The sequence below is a fragment of the Magnolia sinica genome, chromosome 5 (assembly GCF_029962835.1).
Source record: "Magnolia sinica isolate HGM2019 chromosome 5, MsV1, whole genome shotgun sequence".
NCBI lineage: Eukaryota > Viridiplantae > Streptophyta > Magnoliopsida > Magnoliales > Magnoliaceae > Magnolia > Magnolia sinica.
In genome coordinates, this window is record NC_080577.1 from 20955388 (window position 1) to 20970803 (window position 15416).

The 15416-nt window shown below is 42.8% G+C and overlaps 1 protein-coding gene across 1 annotated transcript; it reads right to left on the minus strand.

Moving 5' to 3' along the window:
* Positions 1-10181: 10181 nt before the first annotated feature.
* Positions 10182-12045, minus strand: LOC131245706 (UDP-glycosyltransferase 92A1-like). Its single transcript, XM_058245331.1, has one exon. It carries the CDS (start codon positions 11861-11863, stop codon positions 10427-10429), a length of 1437 nt encoding a protein of 478 aa, XP_058101314.1. The 5' UTR covers positions 11864-12045; the 3' UTR covers positions 10182-10426.
* Positions 12046-15416: the final 3371 nt, after the last annotated feature.

Genomic DNA, 15416 nt, shown 5'->3' on the forward strand with positions numbered 1-15416 from the left:
AATCACCGGGGTCTATTACACTCCAAACCAGATTGCCGCCACATCGCGCGCAACAAGGTGAGTGGAAGAGACCTCACTATTCGCCCGCCAATATCAGGCCTGGCTCGTCGATAGCGGACCCATTCCTCGAGCTGGTCAGACTCAGCCTAGCATTGCCCCCTCCTCTCGGGCAGGTAAGGCCGTACCCCCTTCCAACCGACCACGACACAGTGGGAGACGCGGCCTAACGGTATACGGCCCTCATGCGCTCATGCATCCACTCGGTCTAGACGTTGGAGCAACCTCTGGAACCAAGAGGGTTTAGGGACTTTCACCCAGGGATATCTATAGCACCCCATGTAGAACAGATTTTTGGTGTCTCATCTAGCCATCCACAAAATACCTGTGGAGGCTATGGCCCTGATGTCGCTAGGGCGTACGGTGGTCATATCACACAAATGCGAGATGCATGAGTCACACAGTCCAATCATGCATCAATCCTGCACATGTCGTGCTCTCCTGTGGGGCAACTCCGCCTATCAGGAAGCCCTATGAACAACCTACCCTATAACATATGCAATGGTCAATCACATCTCATAACAAACATGCAGATGATGCGTATGAGCATGTATCATGATGCTATGCTGTCATATACTCATAATCGGTATCGAGAACTGGCATCGACAATCGCTCTCGACAATGTAGACATTTAACCAGCATTACCCTCAAGGAATGACCCACATAAAGCCTAATATATAGTAGACTCATGGCCTCACACAAGGACCTAATATATAACACCATAGGCCTTACTTAAGGGCCACATATACACAACAGGTGGGCCCTGCTCATGGGCTTTAAATATATGAAATGTGAGCCCTACACATGGGTCACGAATACATCAAATGCGTCATACATCATGGGCCTGATACATATCATAATGGCCTTGCCTATAGGCCACGAATACACCATAATGGGCCTTGCCCATGGGCCATGAATACATCATGGTAGACCTCGACTACGGTTCGCATATACATCATATAGGTCTCGACAATCGGAATTGACACTCGGAATCGGCCTCAACAATCGGAGTCGGCTTATACAATCGACCTTGACAATCGAAATCGGCTTCAGTACTTGGCCTCAACAATCGGGATCGATCGATAATCAAAATCGGTAAATCGATCACGATAATCAGCCTCGACAATTGGGATCGATCGATAATCAAAATCGGTAAATCGGTCACGATAATCAGCCTCGATCGCTAATCAGAATCGGTAAATCGGTCATGACAATCGGATCGATCGATAATCAGAATCGGCAAATCGGTCACGACAATCGGGATCAATCGATAGTCAGAATCGACAAATCGATCATAACAATCGGAATCAGTCGATAATCAAAATCGACAAATCGGTCACGACAATCAGATCAATCGATAATCAAAATCGATAAATCGGTCATAACAATCGGAATCAGTCGATAATCAGAATTGACAAATCGGTCACGACAATCAGATCAATCGATAATCAAAATTGATAAATCGGAATCAATAAAAATGAGCTTAACAATGTCCAAGGGAAGGTCACAATGAGGACATCTAACCATCATTGCCTACCAATGTGGACATTCAACTAACATTACCCCTAAAGGGCGGCCCACATAAGGTCAAACATATAGGGGGCTCTCCCCTAATACACATCACGATGAGTCACATCCATGGGCCTCTCGTACATCAGGTAGGCCGCATCATATGGGCCTCAAATATATCAAATCAAGCCACATCATGTGGGCCTCAAATACATCAAATTAGGCCGCATCACGTGGGCCTCAAATACATTAAAAAGGGGTCTCAAATGGGCACCACATACATCACATTAAGGCGGCGCCCACACATCAATTAAAGGTCCTTTTAGAGCATTACCAAAAATAAATCCCATAGAAGGATCATCTGGGCCATACCACAATAATAGTGGAGATACTGATTTTCACCGTCTAAATTCGTGGGCCCACCATTTTATTTTCCGTTCAACCAGATTATACAGTCACAAAGACCCGAGTTGGATGGAAAAAACAAATATCATACTGATCTAAAACTATTGTGACCCCAAAAAAGGTTTCAATGGCGGACATTCAATCTCCATTGTTTCTGCAGTGTGGTCCACCTCGCATACCGATCTGCCTCATTTTTTTTTTGTCTCAAGACTTAAGGCAGGCTCTTCAAATGGCTGGACGATGAAGATATAAGAGTACATTAAGGTGGGCCACGTTAAAATGGATGGGTGGTGTATACGATACATACAACCAAAGTGGGACCCCTCGTACCAATCCAGCGGACGGTGTGGATCAAGTGAATACACCAAGGTGCGGCCACCGTCCAGCAATCTATTGGACGGTGTAGTGCAGATATATAAAAAAATTGCATTAAGGTGGGTCCCACATGCAGCCCACCATACACCAATATATATAATATTATTTAATATATGAACATATATTATATGATCTATCCAGTCCAGCGACGGTTGGATGGACAGCGTTAATATAAACACATACATCATGTTAGGTAGCCCCACTGATTGGACAGTCTGGAGAAAACATGTACATCACGTGGGCTCATGTACGGACGGTCTAGATAGACCACAAACATCAAGGTAGCCCCAATGAACGGTGCAATATACACCTCATGCAGAGGCCTAGGGGCTTGCTGGCAAGAAGCAGCAGCTGTTAGCTGATGGCCGTCCAGTAAATGGACGGCCCAGATAGAAAATACAGATGCCCAGGACGGACGGTGTAAATTTAAACACTTACATCAAGGTGGTTCCCACCTCACATGTGTCACATGTGCAAGGTGGGCCCATCATCCAAATCAATGGTCAGGCGGGGTGGATACACATTACATGCATCAGGGGTGAGGTCCCACCGTCTAGAGTGCTGGACGGTGTAGATCTGACCCACACATACCTCCAATCAGACCTGTAGGACTTGCAGCGTACGAACGGCAGTCATATAGCTGGTGTAGATGTACACCAGCTGATGTACTTCAAAGCAGGTGGGTCCCACGTGGGGCCACCACATAATATGTACTATTATTATTATATTAGTTCTTTCTTTCTCTTTTTTTTTTAAAGGCTGCAGCGATCCGGTGCTGTGTCCCGAGTGGACGGCCTGGGTAAGACACCTGTGCCATGTGGGTCCTACGTCCAACCATGGGACGGTGTGGACACCACACATAGATCATGGTGGGGCCCATAGGTCAAGCTGACAATTATGTTTCTCTTGTAAACAGGCTCGTCCAAACAGGTGGACTGTCCTGCGGTTGCTGTTACGGTGCAGCCCACAAATCATCGAATTTGGGCCGTACATGGACGGCTGAGGATATAGAACACATACATCAAGGTAGGGTCCATGTCAGTGGGCCACTCCACTCCAAAAACCGAGCAAAGATTTGTGCTTTCCCATCATCCAGGGCCTGCCCCAAAAACGAGCAGCAATGGTGCCGCTGGACAATCAGTAGGGAGGGCCCCGCTTGATGGACGGCAAGGCTGTCCCACTTGCGGACAGCGTCAATAGACTCGTATATCAGGTGGGCCAAAAAAAAAACAGGAAAGGGAGAGAGAAAGAAAGAGAGAGCGAGAGAGAAAAGCACCCACCGTTAGATCTCTTCTTCATTCTTTCGCCAATGCAGGCTAGAGCTCAAATGGGTGGACTTCAACGGTTGAGATCGGACTTGGATGGTGGAGATGAAAGGTAGGAAGGTGGGCCACACTAATTTGTCTCCCATGGAAGCCATGGACGGTTGCTTGGAGAGAATGAGGGAGAGAGAGATGAGAGAGAGAGGTTGAAAGAGAGAGATGGGTGAGTGATGTGGTGGGTGTACTTTGTGTAAGAGAGAGTTTGACTTTGGGGGTTGCTTGGGGATGGGGTTGTACTTTGACATGTGAGGTGATGTGTAATTGATTGATGAGATTGATGGGATTTGATGTGATGTTCTCTTGAGTTTTGCAACAGCGCGGTGTTTTCCTCGAACTGAACGCGGGCCCACATCTTCTGGCCTGGGTATCACCTCGGCGCGCGAGACGCGACATCGGAACCGCAGCGACGGCGCGGTCGCTAGGGTACAAGTCTCGGGTCGAACCGACTCTAAAATACGGGATACAACTCAGGATCGCGCGCCACTGCTATTTACGCGTCGTGGGTCACCGAAATTCGACCGGGAGGACTGCGAAAGCCTATGGGTACATGCCAGGATACGGGTCTTACAATAGTTGTCCTTTGACAACTTAGGAACCTGCGGCTGGATTGTGCTGGCCATCTTTTCCATTTTTAAGGAAGGAATGACTGATTTTTTTAATGAAGGGAGAGAAGGATGAAATAGATGATCTGATTTTTTTAAAAAACAGATTTTTTATTTTTATTATTATTTTTTTGGGTGAAAAAATTGCTGAAATCTAAATTTTTCTTTTAACAAATTTTTTTGGTTGAAAAACAAAACTGCTGAAATCTGATTTTTTTCTCGGCTGAAAAACTACTAAAATTTGATTTTTTTTTTTGAATAGAATTTTCTTTCTTTGGCTAGGAGAAAAATTGCTAGCAACTTCAAGCAGCAAAAAACTTGGCTTTGCAATCTGATATTTATTTATTTATTTTTTCAAACAGATTTTTCTTAAGAGAAATTTGTACTTGGCTGGAAAAAAAAAACTGAAAACTTCTTCTAAAAAATGAACTAGGCTCTGATACCAGTTTGATGGCTGTATAAGCCAGAGTTTTTCTTGGTTTTACAAAGCCTTCAAATTGAACTCACTGGACACATAAGAAATGAGAAGAGAAACTCTGCTATTTTATCGTTGCTTATAAACTTACTAACTTAATTACAAATGGACTATACGAATTCCCTTATATAGACATTTTCCACCAAGGTGAAAAGACAAAAATGTCCTTTTAAATTACACTATAGGAGCATGGTATTAACTACTATAACAAACACCAAAAGAAATATTAAAAGATTCTACATTTTCAAGGCATTTGGAACTGAACAGCTGCATGGAGGAATGCACCTAAGTTGCTGGAAGCTTCCTCTAACATTCCCTCTCCTCGAGAATCCAACGGACAGTGGGGAAGATGCAACAGATTTGTTTGGACTTCCAACATAAACACCCCTTGCAAAACATCATACACCTATGAGAAAGCTTGATTAGTGGTGCTTGAGTATAGGACATCTGATCCGTAGGTAAGATGGGGCCCACTGTTCAGATTATCTGGTAAAAATTTACAGGTCAATTAACAATCAGGCATGGCGTTTGTCTTCAAGGAACGTGGAACGTCCATTGTTTATGCAGGCGGGTGGCCAGCTTTATATTTTGAGGGACCAGACGTTTTGGAGGATTATCCACGCGGTGGATCCCACCTAATTCATGGCTCAGATCATTAATTTAGCACCAAAATTTCTTGGGGCCCACCCTAATGTTTCTCTGCCATCTAACCTGTTGATCAGGTTACACAGATCTGGATTAAGGGACAACACAAATATCAGCTTAATCGAAAACTTTTGTGGGCCGCAGGAAGTTTTTAGTTATGGGCGTTCAATCGCCACTGTTCCTACGGTGAGTTTTTAGTGGAAGGCGTTCATTCACCACTGTTCCTGCGGTGGTCCAACTGAGATTTTGATTTGCCTCATTTTTCGACGCGGATTGCGGCCTATTACCGGCCCGTCTCCAGCTCGGAACGGGTAGGTCTTTGAGCGGCCACTATTATGTATGGGTTGGGTCTTATCCATACCGTTCATCTATTTTTTCGTATCATTTCAGGGCATAAACCCAAAAATAATGCAGATCCAAGGCTAAGTAAACTACACAATGGGGATTAAACTCTTACTGTTTAAAAACTCTTGGGAGCCACGGAAGTTTTGGATGAGGCTGATATTTGTGTTTCTCTGTAATTCAGGTTTATGTAACTTTATGAATAGGGTGGATGGCAAATAAACATAACGGTGGCCTTAGAAAAGTTTCAACGATAAGAATTATTACCACCACTGCTTCTGGTGGTGTGGTCCACCTGCGCCTCGGATCTGGCTCATTTTTGGGCCTAGACACTAAAATGATAGGAAAAAATGGATAAGACCTGTAAATCACGGTGGCCATTCAAAGCTCCTGCCCATTTTCAGTTGGAGACCTGCGGGGTGGACACAATCCGTTTCCATGCCCTAAAATGAGCTGGGATAATGGCCATTCAAAGCTCCTGCCCATTTTCAGTTGGAGTCCTGCGGGGTGGACACAATCCGTTTCCATGCCCTAAAATGAGCTGGGATAATGGATGGATGGCTGTGTTTCATCAGCACACTCCTACCATTTTGCCAGCTCATTTTAGGGCATGAGTAAAAAATGATGCAGATCCAAAGCTCAAGTGGAACATATCGCAGGAACTAATGGGGATTAAATGCTCATTGTTAAAAACTTCTCCCAGGATACTGTAATGTTTATTTGCCACTGAAGGTATTCATAGAGTTACATAGAAGTATTAATTGGTAAGTGAACTCTGGATCTGCCTCAGTTTTGGGCGAGCTTGAAAATTCGATGGACTCCGTGGATAAAACACAAACATCACGGTGGGGCAAGGGAGATTTGATATCAGCTGACTAGCTGGTGTTGGGTCACGAGCCAAACCCCGTCCATGGAACACATGTATCACGGTGAGCCAACCCCTACTTACCAAAGAAATGTAGATGGCTCACAGTCGCAGCTGTCGATACTGGTGGCCTTGAAGTGATCTAATCCTTTGCAACACCTGCTCTACCCAAAGCTTAAAACAATTGGGTCCTTACTCTTCCTCTGGTGGTAGACTCTCAGGAGTTTCAACACTGGGTCACAGGGGTTCGAGTACCTGTAGGTGGTGAAATCCCACTATGGCGTGAGTGCAGGGGGGCATGTGCGGGTGTAAAAAAAGAAAAAAAAAAATAGCTATCTGGGCGGAGTGGCTCACGAGGTGGGGATGGCCATGAAGTGGGGTCTACTGTGGGACGCGTGAGATGTAAATAGCCCCATGGGGAGGTCTTGGTCGAATTGCCTGTGAGGGCTGGGATAAAGAAATATTTAGGGTGGGTGAATGATACAAGCATATCTCCATGCTAGGGTGGGTAGCCAACTAGGCGAGGCCTATGAGATGTAAGGATGGCCACCCGAGTGGAGCTCGATAAATGCATCATTCTGTCAAAGAATGCTAAGCTTAGGTCGAGAAATTAACCAAATCCACAATTCGGTGGGACACATGGAATAATAGGATGTGATGTTAACATATGTTTTAGCCTGATCTAAAATTCAGCGGGTAACACAGCCGTGAACTTAAGAGGTTTTAGTAGTAATTTACATTGTTCTCATTAGTGTGACCCATATGAGTATTTTATCAGGCGGATATTTTATACGTACAGTTAAAATTAGTTTTATCACCTGATGGACGGAGTTGATTTACATATACAACATGGTGGGCCCCTAAGAACCTGGGTGTTTTACCGGCTTTGCAGAACAGGTGCTCGAGGACTATTCCAGTCCGCCTTGAAGTTGGATGCAATGCAAGTTTCCTGCTGTGCAAAGTCCTATTGGTCCACTAATATATCTGTCCGAAATCATTCTGTTAATCAGTTTTACCAACTCATCTTTAGGATAGGATGATATCAGGTAGAAGACCCAAGTGAGCTATACCACAAGAAACAGTGGGGATTGAACGGCCACGATTAAAACCTTAGTCAGGTCTACAAGTTTTGGATCAGATGGATATCCATGTTTATGACCCATGACCATTTTTTAAATGGTGCAAAACTAACATAATAGTCTATACAAGGCTGTCAAGGAGCTAGCCTTGGGCTGAGCCCAGATCTGTTAAGTTAAAACCTATGTCAGAGCCCTTGGGCTATGGTGGACCAAAACAAACAGGTCGAACCTAACTCACGATGGTTATACACATCCTAAGCCTGGCTACCCACTTTTCTGCCAGATCCGGGCCGTTCATTAAGGGAGTGGATTAGCTATTACCCAAGTAACAACTTAGTGGGTGTTACATTTACTGTGGGGCCCACCTCAATGTATGTGTTTCATATCCACACCGTCCATATGCTTTTTCATCTCATTTAAGAATGTTATACCAAAACTTAAGCAGATCTAAATCTAGGGTAGACCGTAACACTGAAAAAAAGTGGTGAATGACTATTAAAAGCTTTTTATAGGCCACAAATGTTTTGGATCAAGTTAATCTTTGTATTTTCCCTTCATCCAATTCTGATTGACCTTATCAACGGGTTGGATGACAAATAAACATTACGTATCTTTTCACACTGGGCCTTGGGAACTTTTTTTAATGGTGAGTATTCAATCATCACTATTTCTTGTGGTGTGGTCCACCTGAGATTTAGATGTGCTTGGGAACACATTCTAAAATAAGTTGGAAAAACGAATATGGAAAGTGGATACACAACATATCATCAAGGTGGGCCTTACTGTAGGTGTAACACCTGATAAGCTGTTACCTGGTAACACCTGATCCGCACCATCATGCATGATATAGATAAGATGCCCTTGAAATCCTAAACAGACCTGCTGACGGGCTAAAAAACATGGAGACCAAGCTCAGACCACTCATTAAACAAGCTTAAATCTATCAATGGGCTGGACTCGGGCTTAAAAAATCAAATTTTGAATAAGGCTAGCCCAGTCTAAAATAGGTCAAAATCTGAGCTAATACCTACCCCAGGCTTATGGCTCTTTGACAGCCCTGGCTTCATGTCATCATGTCAGGACTAGGATTAGCTACAGACGGCGTCAGTAGCTAAAAGCCGCCAAGTTCCCATCATGATGTATGTATTATATCCATACTGTCCATCTAATTGGAAAGATTATTTTAGAGCATGAGCCAAAAAATGAGATAGATCCAAAGCTGATGTGGATCCACCACAGAAAACAGTGGGGATTGAACATCTTGAGGCCACAAGTTTTCCCTTCATCTATGTCTATGTTAACTATAAACAGGTTGGATCTCAAATAAACATCATGGTGGGCCACAGGAAACTTTCAACAGCTGGCCTCATTGTCCCCACTGCTTTATGTGGTGGGGTCCACTTGAACCTCATGTGCTAAAATGATCTCTCAAAATGGATGAATGGTCTGTATGCAATACATACAACATTGTGAGCCTCACAGAACTTTGTGACGTAATTCCTTACTAACGCAGTCAGTAGCAGCTTTGGCCTGGATTTTCAACTGTTTGATTTTGCCTATACAAGCCTTGCCTATTGACAGCTCTAAATTTGGAAATGTTATTAGATATTATACTTCAGAAGAGCATGACATTGGGTACACAGTCACGTAGAAATTGTACTTGTGGCATTCATACATACCCCCAAATTGTTTAAATCTTAATTTCTGATTGCCTCTATACTTGTTGAATATTTTTCACTTCTGACTGTTGAAAAAAAAAGGTGGGCCAATCCGGTAACTTGATCATCAAATAAATGATTCTTGCTATGTGGAACATCTAAACTACCATACAAATTGTATAGTTTAATTAAGTTACTTGTGTGCAATGTATGCAATTTGTAAACAATTTGTAAGTGTTTGTGCATCATCGGTCATACTCTTCCAAAGTATCTGGGCATTTTCTTCAATACATCCTGCGTGCATTGCAACAAGATATGTTGGGAATCTAGCCATTGGATTTGGGGTATTTTTCAATTACCCAAAGCATTTAGGGCTTGATACGTGTGAGGGTGAAGTGTAAACTAGTTCCTGACAGGGCATTACTATTAATAGTTTGCAGAAAAAGTCAGACAGGGTTTGGCTATCGACGCTACAGTAGCCATTGGTGTTCTGTAGGCCACATAATTTACGTGTTTTTATCCACGCCGTCTATCCATTTTCAAGATCATTTTAGGGCTGGATAAAAAAAAGAAAGAAAGGCAGATCTAAATAACAGGTGGACCACACAAGAGGAAAGCAGTAGTGATTGAACGTTCACCGTTAAAAACTTGTAAGGGCTCACTCGAATATTTATTTGACATCTAACATGTTGAAAAACAAATATCAGCCATATCCAAAACTTTTGTGGCCACGGAGAATTTTTAACGGTGAATGTTCAATCAACAATATTTTTTGTGATGTGGCCTCTTGAAGTTAGGATTTATCTCATTTTTTAGCCCAAACCATAAAATGATCTGAAAAAAATGGAAGACAACACACATACAACAAGATGGGCATATAGATCGCCATCAGTAGCCTAACCGTGTCAAGAAAAATCAAACTCATCAGGGAATCAGGCCTTATCATGCGGTCCACTACAGACAATGAAAAAAAGAAGAAGAAAAAGGTATGCGAATGGCAGTATACTTGGAGACCAGTTAACCACGCAACCATTCCACTTTTCATTGAAATAATCAAACGATCTTGACATGTCAAGTTGGCATTCATCGTTTCTACACGCACTCATTCGGCTTTCCATCCTGGCGAATGGCAGTCGTGAGAAATTCATCCAAAGCTTCCAGAGAAGAGGCTACGGATCCTTTGTCTTCTCTAGTAGCGTCATTCATCATCTCCTTCACTTCCAACGCTTTCTTTCTCATCTCCTCTCCCATCACCTCCTTTATTACCCTCTCCACCTCACTCCTCTCAATCTCCCCACCATAGCCCCTCGCAATCTCCACGCACACCCCCAACTTCTCCTCCATCATCTTCACGTTGTAAAACTGCTCTGCCGACAACGGCCACCCAATCAACGGCACTCCTCTACTCAAGCTCTCCACCGTCGAATTCCAACCGCAGTGGCTGAGAAACGCGCCCGTCGATCCATGAGACAATATCTCCAGCTGGGGCCCCCAATTTCTCACCAACATCCCCCGCTTCCCTTCTGCCATCCTCTCTTCGAATCCCTCCGGCAGCCACTCAGCTCTGAATTCTTCGTTTATGTCGAACCCGACCGGAGGTCGAACGACCCAAATGAACGGCGTTCCACTCGCTTCCAAACCCATCGCCAGCTCCATCATCTGGGAAACAGAGATGGTGTTCTGAGAGCCGAACGAAACGTACAGAACAGAATTCGGACAGTGGAGATTCAACCATGAGAGACATCTATCCGCAGAAATTCCAGGCTCCTTTCTTGCATACGATACGTTCTTCACCGGTCCAATTGCCCAAACCGGCCGGTTCGTCTTCCTTCTGAAATATTCCAAGCCAGTCTTTTCCAGCTCTTCCACTGTATTGAACAAGAACCCATCGGATCGGAAGCATAGAGGAAGCAAGCGCTGGTGCAACTGCGACAACGCATCAGAGCCGTTGGCGAGTTTGAGATGGTTGGTAAGCTGGGATCTGTGGATAGAGATCGGTTCGGGGAAATCGGGAAGCGGGAACTCGTCCGAATCGGTTTTGGAATGAGGGAGGTTGAGCCAGAGCGAGAAGTAGACGGCAGTTCCGTAGGCTCCACTAACGACGAAAACGGTGTGGAATATGCCAAGTCGTTTTGCGATCTCGACCGTCCATCCGAGGAACATGTCTGAGATGATGCAGAAAGGAGGGCGGCCGTCTTCTCTAGTTATTTCTGAGATGAGATTCTCGAAGGAAGGTTTGAGCGTTTCGGAAACTTGTAGAAGACGGAGGGGGAGATGGCATGGTAGGGTGTCGGTGCTTTCTGAGTTGGGGGGGAGGCCGTGCTCTAATCCGTTGAAAGGGAGGGAGGCGAGTCGGATGGAGGTGGTTGGAGGAAGGGTGGACTGAAGGTTTTTGACGTTGAGTGGAGTGCTTACGAGGGTGATGGTGTAGCGATTTCGCTGCTCTAGATGTGCAGCGAGTGCCAAGAAGGGTATGAAGTGGCCTTGGCAGAGGGTAGGGAAGAGGACTATGTGTTGTTTTTGGGCCATTAAAGGAGGGAAGTCGCGTAGGATTCTGTTTGATGTTGGGAGGATAAGGTCGTGTGGTTCATGATTTATACTTATATGCGAGGGTACCCAAATCTAATTCTCGGCCATTACGCTTTTATCACGATATTATCTTGTAAATCTCGCTGATATTTATTATAAATTACTAAATAGTATTTAATGGAATTTTACAAAATACTATCTCATTAATTAAGATAATTCTTAAATGGGTGTCTTCCATCAATTTTTTCTTATTTATGTGGTGTTTTTACCTAAGAGAACAGAATTTTTAATCATTAATAATGTAGCGTAATTAATTAAATGTAAATATTATAAGAATTTTTCCAAATGATGGCCTGTCATTTTAGCTATGGATAAAAAACCTCTTGCTTTTAAATTATTTTAAAAAACTCGCTCATAAATTTCATATACGTCCAACAATCGCTTGCAATGACGGGCTCAAACGGATAAAGCCATTGTGTGTGAAAAAGGCAATTTTATCCTTAATCGAATGCGCATGTAAATATTTTACATTCCCCTGTACTTTCATATTTACTAAATATTACTATCCTCCTACCTTGTCTTTGTTTCAATGATTCATGCGTGAACCTCGTTGCCTGAGGGGTTGACACGGATTGCATATTGATACTGCGAGTCTGAACAGTGACTTGCGGGGGCCATAAAAAGTTTTTTCACTGTGTTTAATCGTCACTTTATTATTATTATTTTTTTTTCTAGGATGACGTCCATCTTAGATTTGAATCTTACTCATTTTAAGAGCCTGTTTGGGAGCGTGGATTTGGAACCCCTGGATTCAAGGATTTGAAATCCTTATGGGGTATTTGACGCATTGGAGTGTGAATCAACTTTAATCAAAAGTAGCTATGCATGGTATATGATTTGAATTTAATTACTAAATCAATTTTAATATCTCTAATTTGTGAGATATGTAATTTTTGACACAATGGTTGTGATAAGACCATAGAAATATATGCTTTGCCTGAAAATAATGGAATTCTAAGTCTCAGATGGGCCACAAGCACAAGATCATGTCTGAGTGACTAACCAACTATTTTTAATTGTTGATTACATGGACAATGTTTGAATGGTGCGTTGGACAATGTTTGGATAGTGCTGATTTACATGGACAATGTTTGGCCGGTGCTGGCCATCATTAGTGGGTCATGTACCCAATAGAATAATAGTATAGTGACACACATGTTATACATGCAACTATTGAAATGATTTTAGGGGTAATCCAAGCTCTGAACGTGGATTTGAAAGCAGAGATTTGAAATCCCCTATATTAGGAACCCCAATTTACTTTATACTGCCAAACAACTGGAGGATTTGAGACCCCCTCAAATCCCCTTGAATCTACGGTGCCAGACGTTTCCTAAAGCAACGTGGCCTCACTATGGTATATGTGTTTTATTTATACTGTCTATCAAATTTTTTTTCGTATGTTTCAATTCATGAGCCTAAAAACGAAGTAAATTAAAATAACAGGTGGAGTACACTAGAAAAATAGCATTGATTGTAGGTACACATAAAAAATAATACTTGCTAGAGGCCTTTTTATCAGACAGTGCACTGTTTTGGATGCTCCTAAACATCCATGAATGGATCTGCTTCTAACAAAATAATCTTATCCATCCATCTTTATGACACGGTGCGTCGGCAGCCTGTGAAGAGAAGACTCTCCACTGATGGACAGTCCAACAGGTGATTTGGATGCAAAGAGTCCCAATGCAACTAATGTGCGTGGAAGACTCACGTATGCTTGGCCCACTAAATCATCGCTCTTTGCAATTGTCAGCAAGTTTGCCATTATTCTTGAAAAGTGTCTGAGATAAGTAGGGAGAGGATTTGGAGTTTCTGGTAGCTCAGTGGGTGTTATCCTTACCGTGAGACCGACCTTAATAATGTATTATATATCCAAACGGTTCATCCGTTTCTACATCCCAGTTTAGGACATTTTCCAAATAATTAGGCAGATATATATATCATGTGGATCACACTGCAGGAAACAGCGGAGATTGAACTTCCACTATTAAAAACTTTCCAGGGCCCAAAGTAATGCCCACCGTGATGTTTCCTTTCCATCCAACCCGTTGACCACGTCAAACATAACTGAATGAAGAGAAAATATAAATATAAGCTTGACCAAAAACCTTTGTGGGCCACAAGAAGCTTTTAATAGTCATTCCCCACTCTTTTCAATTGTGTGGTCCACCTGAGATTTGGATCTACTTAATTTTTGGGATTACATGTAAAATGATATGTGAAAACGTATGGATAGCATGGATATATATACAAAAAAAAATAATCATGTTGGGATCCACATGGTAAGAGTAACACGAGTTGGGATCCTCTGTTATCTGGTTAACAGGGATTTCCTGTTACCCTAATCCTCATTGGTCCACGTCACCACTCACTTTAAAAAAAAAAAAAAAAAAACAAAATAATGCTTCGGACGCCAAACCATTAGGGTAATAGGAAATCCCTGTTGACCAGATAACAGAGGATCCAGCCTCGAGTAACACCCACTTAGGTGTTATCCGGGTAACGCCTAGTCTGCTCCCTAATAGGTAATACTACTGGTTTCTAGATATTTGGATCATTCAACCATTTGATTCTAGCTGCCAAATAGATGCCAACAAGGAGCTTATTAAAATGTTAATTCAATATAATTTTTGTTGATGCAAAAAACCTGGTGCACCCTCCTCCGACGTCCTACCACCTGCACAAGGGAGATGTAAAGGAGATAAGGGAGACCCTGGCTCAAGCCGGGGAACCTCCGATGCTTAAGTCAGTGACTGGACGAGAAAAAAAGGACATTTTGAGATGTTTTCAACGTACCTTTTATCTTGGAGATGTCCTTCTTTTATAGGGATGGGAGGTCCCGTCGTGCAGGGATTCTCTGCTGATAATCTCGGAGATTTGATTTGATTGTAATCTATTTTACGGATACTTCTTGATCCCGAAGTTTTCGGGATCGAAAATTCTTTTACAAGATTTCCAGGATGGTATTTATGTTTACACCGTCTTTCTATAGCTTGGCTTGGCCTTAACCGACTCTAGTAAAAGATGAGTCTCAGCTGGTTGCAAAAATAGGGCTTTTCGCCTTCTGTCGGATGAAACAGAGTCGGTCTGTAACCGATTCCCCTTCTTACTCCGACAACCGATACTATAATCGACCTAATACAAATTAGTTTTATGGTCGGTCAGGTGACTTCTAGCCTTCGGACTTTAATTGGTCCCCTTTATATGTGGCTGGCTTGTAATCCAAGTCAACTTTATGCATCTTATATATTTTGCCTCTGGCTCTGTAACATCCTGGATTTTCACCGTTTTGGATTTTCAAAAATCCATCAATTTTTTTTTTTAATTTTAAAAATTTAATTAACCTAAATATTACTTAATAACCAGTAGCACCCAATGTTAGTGTATATAGGGGTGGTACGAGTAAAGAACCGCACCAGTCTGATTACTCAGCCGTAGGAAACCAATAAATCCTCCCAATCACTTGAACATTAGGTGTAGTGTAACGTCC